Raw genomic sequence first — 5,353 nt, forward strand, 5'->3', positions numbered from 1 at the left:
ACAAGGGCAAAAAACGGATCTGTTCCTCAAAATATCTGTTCCACAGACCGTTCTTTTGCTGGCTGGGAAGATGTTAGACCCCTCGGTTGCTGGGGAAAAAATTATCCCAAATGATTCTGCTGGCAAATTTGTGGAGTCGAACTAGTTGTCTGGGAATATTTTTTAGGGCGCTGGAGCGGGTGCTTTGGAAAAAAATCGTCCCGATCGGTTATACGGGCAATTATTCATGTGCTAAAATGCCTAACCACTGCTGACTGGGAAAAAGAATTCCTAACCAATGTTGGTTGGGGGAAAAAAAATGGTCCCTACTGGGAAAAAGGAAAAGATAATTTTTTCGTTGTATGCCCTTGAATATAGACCTCATAGTTTTACGCTCAATACAAAAAAAAATGTAAACGCCCTAAGCTTCTGTGAAAAAGCTTTTATCTATTTCTTGGTTCGAGGGAGAGGTGGTGTTTCTAATTTTGCCATTTTGTGTACCCTCCTGTGCAGTGCTCTCTGTGTTCGTTACCCAGAAAGCTCTGCGCAGGACGGTACATTTTGGAGGGTTGACAAAACTTGTTGAAAAAAAAAAAAGAAGTTGACATAACCGAAAAAGTGTAGCGATAGTCCATCTTTTTTTATCCATACGCACAAATCTTTGGAGAATTTGTTTGGGTATGTCAATCAGGGCCGTAGCAGGGTGGGGCACTGCGGGTACATGCCCCCAAATATTAAAAAAATATATAAAGAAGTGACAAGTAGGGGCGTGGCTGTGTCCATATTTTCTATATTGTGCCCCTCCAATATTTCAAAGCTTGCTATGGCACTGCTAATGATTAAAGTCCAACAGTAAATTGTGTTTAATTATAGTGTTTATTTTATATCATGTGCTAAAACTCTAAAAAGGCACTGAACAGTATAATCACATGCTTTTTTCTTTCCAACATTTTTACAGTAAAATCATCGTTGAATGTAATTACCACATAACTCTTATATCATACACTAATACAACTCTGAAATATAAATAAAATTTGATAATGAATGAAATGATCTGACCTCAATCACCAAAACAAAACATAGGAGTTATTTAAAAAGCTTATGACACAATGGCGGAACCAGGGGAGCCCTTCAGATGGAAACTCCTGAAGAAATGTATGGAATGGGAGCTAAATTCTACAAATTGACTTGCACCCCCTCCCACACCACCGCTGGAACCCTGGGTCCGCCCTGGTGACACAAACTTGATTTTTTAAGAATTAGGGCTTTTAGCTGTCCCCTGAAAAATAGCTTTTGCACAGCAAGCCTACTTGATAGTTTCAGCCAATCTAATCACTTTCTGGGCAAGAGCAAAACATGAAGGTGGGGGGGAGGGGCACTACCCCCCCCCCCTCCTCTTCTTATTGTGCAGATTCTGTTTCAAGCTTGAAATACTGTTGGCTCTCAATCCTCATTTGGAGCTTTCTCAAAGAACATGAAGTCCTAGACAAAAAGAACAACAATGATAACAATGACCAGGTACAACCAGGCAGGACTTACATAAACAAAATGTCATAAAGATAACTTTGTGGGGCATTCCATGTCCATTGCTCCAACGCACCTTTGCTGAAATAAATAGCCCCATGGCAAGTACAAGAAATTTGTGCACTATAATGAGTGAAGTATAAATGTTTGATTTACTGTAAAAGCTCTATTATTGAGCACTCATCTCTTTAAAGTTTCCAAAACGTTCATAGGGCTTTTACGGTATTTATGAAGGAATTTGTGCAATACATGAGTGGGTGTACTTACAATCAAGAAAGCTGTACCAATGATGACTGCCTTCATCTTTACATCAAGGTCCATGGGGACTAAAGAGGAACTCTTAGTAAGCAAAGATTACCCAAATACATTCAACGCCAATTACTTTACTCAAGTAAGCAAATATGACCAGATTACTCTCAACACTAAGTTTTATCCACTATATCCACCTAGTTCAAAGGGCTGCCCTTGAGGACCCATGTAAGTGGCAATACATCAGATACTCAGAGGTTATTAAGTAAATCAATACAGTTGTCTCATGGGGAGGACTTTGAGACTGACACGAAGATGGGTCAACAGGAGACTAAGAAATAAACAAATAAGAAAAATGAGTCCAGGACTGGAGACATTATTCAGGTTTATCCCCTCCCATGAAGGATTACTGAATCTAACACCAAGGAAGGATGTACTGACTACTCACATGTAACACCAAAATTGTCGGCATCAGTGAAGGCTTCCTTGACTAGCCCTGACCACTGCTTGGACACCTTGCCCACCTGGTTCTGACCATCTGCCGACAACACCTAACAAAGAACAGTTAAAACATGGATTTTGTGATATGACTCAGAGAAAAATATGTACTATAAAACCAAGGTATTTAGGGCCTCATTTTACAATTACGAATGGAAAGAAATAAATATTATTGTATAGGTTTGCTATACCATTAATAAAATAAAAGAAATCATGTTTGCTTTTTATTTATTGACTGACTATTTTAGACAATACTAATGTCAGAGTGTATTATATTCCTGTATAAAGCTCAAATTATGCTAGGAAGAAAATATTTGCATTGTTGTAACATCATTCCAGCTCCATAAGTGCATTTGTGTAGAAAGCAACATTGTACAAAATCCAAAATAGCCTAAGCTACTGTAGGGAATTGTCATATCAAGAAGATCATTATAACGCTATTATGTTTTCTCCCCAAACAAAAGGAATGGAATTGACCATAGCTCTTTGTGAGACAACAGTAGAAGCTCCCTGAGACACCACAATTTTCAGTTCTCATGGGTGGTGGGGCTTACAAGAGCTTTGACTGTAATTCAGTAAGTGTCCCTAGCAACAAGATACTGTATGACAAACAAGAACGCAGGATGTGCAATACCTGGAACTCAACATCTCCACAAATGTTAAATGTACAAAGTGGCCCCTCAATCTGCAGTATGGTCTGTCGGTTTGCATCTTGTAATGTGTATTTGGGTATACATATGGACCACCTGGTTAAAAAAACAGCATATTTCCTGCCTGCATTCACATCGTATGAACAGAAAAACTGTAGTAAAGATTATTATTATTACCACAATATGTCAAATGCCAATTAACATTTTCTGTCATAGAGATGGATAATACAATGTACATACTGTAATGAAGATAGAGTGCATTGTAAAGGTAAAAAGAAAAGATTATGTTGATCTGGAATCCATTCCTGATGACCCATGGTGTCCACCCTACAGGCCACAAACTAGACAAACAACTTACGACTGACAGCAGTATCCCACGACTGTCCCAGGGGGAGATTGCACCTCAACCTCCTGCAGACAACATGGGAACCAGCATGATGAGCACCTCAGTGGGCGTGTCAGGTGTATCACTTCTCGCTGGGTATTGTCCATAATCTTAATATCAAATGGGCGGGATGGTCCACAGCACTGTCTGGTACAGCAGTCTGTATCTATAACGCAATCACACAAAAATCAAGTGAATAAAATGCTTTTTTCACTTAGATTAGCTTGATTTGTTCCTTTCTTTTGTGACATTTTTTTTTAATTCTTTTGTGGAATGTGCAAAATAAAATGCTTCTTTCTCTTTTTGTAAATGCTTTAACACTTAAGGGACAAACTACAAGTAAAAGCATTCTCTTAGAGAGAGGCTACAGACTTTAGCATAATTCACCATCAGCACCAACATTTACCATTTGACAGCCTACAAACATCTTCCACAATGCCCATATCTCAGATGGATTCATGGGATGAAACAAAATATTCCATAAAGAACAAAAAATTCATGATAATTGAATAGACTCTTATTCTTATACATTATTAATTCATAAATCTATTCAAAACCAAATGAAGAAGAACATAAAAGACTAGCAAAGACCCAAAATACAGTTCTTCTAGAATGAAATACATACCTTCTGCAGCAAAAAAGACTTGTTGACCAAGATTATTTGTAATCTTGTATTTATTATTGGTCTCAAACCCAGTAAAAGCTAAAACAGAATTTAAAATAAAGGTGAATAATTAACCTGCAAAATTAACAACAATTAAAAAATTTTGAAACTATCTGGGGAGATGTAAATAAAGAAGAAATATTCTACCTTCCAGCAATTCTACTTGTTGTTTAATAAGAAGCTGGTCCACCATGGTCAAATACTCTAGTCCAGGGGGGCAGTTCGCGGGGGCTGCTGGGGGAAGAGGCATCCACCCGGATGGAGCCATTTGCCCACCTTGAAATAAATAAAATATATATTCCTAACAAATATTTTAACATCGTAAAATGTTACTTTTTTTTAATATGATAATCAAGCCAACGTTTTTGGTAAATAAACATGTCATAAAATCCAAGATATGTATAATCTATGCAAAGTAAAAAATAATGATAGAATGCGGTTCAAGTCGTGCGGTTCAAAGTTCAAGTCTTGGCTTGATGTTAGAGTTTGTAACAGGTCTGTAATTTATCTTGCCGCATTATTTTAGATCGCGCGGTATTCTTGTCGAGAAAAAATGTTTATAATAGTCAAAGGTGTTTATGCCATCCAAGCGGAAAACAGACAAGTTTTATTTTTTTTCTCCCGCTGACTAAGGCAGTTGTTGAGAATAGGTGAAAGTAATAAATAGTGTCGTTTACAAGGAAAACATACAGCATTTATTACAAACATTTAGTTAAAAAGTGAGGAAGAAATCGTATAAGCGATTTTAGTCTTCCTTCTGAGTTGTACAGAACAGATCGTAGTATAAAAATTAAATTGCGAGTGCAAACGAGCCACGGCTCGACCTTTAACTTAAGTTATTTTAAACACCCACCACAACCTCTATGCCCACTCAAAGATGACACAAAAATGCACTACTTAAACTCAACGACACCTCCTTCTTTCCCAATAAAGCTCTAAAAGAGGAAATTATGATTTTTTTCAAAGCAAATAAACGAGTGAAAATAAAGAGCGCGCGAATTCACTCGACCAGAAGTAGAAAGGTTGAGCAAAGCATGAAACTTTTAGTACACTAGCCGAATTTCTAGTGATAAAAAGCATCAGGAGTTATCGTATGTGTGAGCAAAGTACATACCCGGTGGAGGGTAGCCGGGTTGTTGCGCCACTGGGGCTCCATACCCCGGTTGCTGCGGGTTGTAGCCCGGTTGTTGTGGTGGCGGGTAGCCGCCTTGTGGCGGGGGATAGCCTTGTTGCGGCGGTTGACCGGCATACCCTGACTGCACGTCGACAGGAGGAGGATGGCCGTATCCTTGAGGCTGAGCCATTGAGATTTAGAGGAGAAAATACAGCAAAAAAGAAGCCCTTTGGGTTCACGACCGTTGTGAATGAATCTTGTGGCGCGAAGGCTCATGCCCAGGCCCCACA

General features: G+C 38.7%; 1 protein-coding gene across 1 annotated transcript; it reads right to left on the minus strand.

Annotated features, from left to right (window-relative positions):
- Window positions 1-836: 836 nt before the first annotated feature.
- On the minus strand, window positions 837-5,353 carry LOC5518151 (phospholipid scramblase 1). Its single transcript, XM_032362774.2, has 8 exons — window positions 5,064-5,353; window positions 4,097-4,225; window positions 3,911-3,988; window positions 3,259-3,451; window positions 2,885-2,996; window positions 2,201-2,303; window positions 1,771-1,829; window positions 837-1,461 (listed from the first exon to the last, which is right to left on the minus strand). The coding sequence occupies exons 1-8, from the start codon at window positions 5,251-5,253 to the stop codon at window positions 1,423-1,425; spliced, it is 903 nt and encodes a 300-aa protein (XP_032218665.1). The 5' UTR covers window positions 5,254-5,353; the 3' UTR covers window positions 837-1,422.

The sequence above is a fragment of the Nematostella vectensis genome, chromosome 9 (genome assembly GCF_932526225.1).
Source record: "Nematostella vectensis chromosome 9, jaNemVect1.1, whole genome shotgun sequence".
In the NCBI taxonomy this organism is placed as follows: Eukaryota; Metazoa; Cnidaria; class Anthozoa; order Actiniaria; family Edwardsiidae; genus Nematostella; species Nematostella vectensis.

Bases quoted from the DNA above. Each gene is read 5' to 3' on its own strand.
- LOC5518151 (XM_032362774.2), bottom strand. From the start codon at position 5,253: ATGGCTCAGCCTCAAGGATACGGCCATCCTCCTCCTGTCGACGTGCAG. The intron at 1,830-2,200 runs GTGAGTAGTCAG...GTTCCTCTTTAG, and splicing joins CGACAATTTTGGTGTTACAT to TCCCCATGGACCTTGATGTA. The intron at 1,462-1,770 runs GTAAGTACACCC...CTTTTTGTCTAG, and splicing joins TTGGTACAGCTTTCTTGATT to GACTTCATGTTCTTTGAGAA.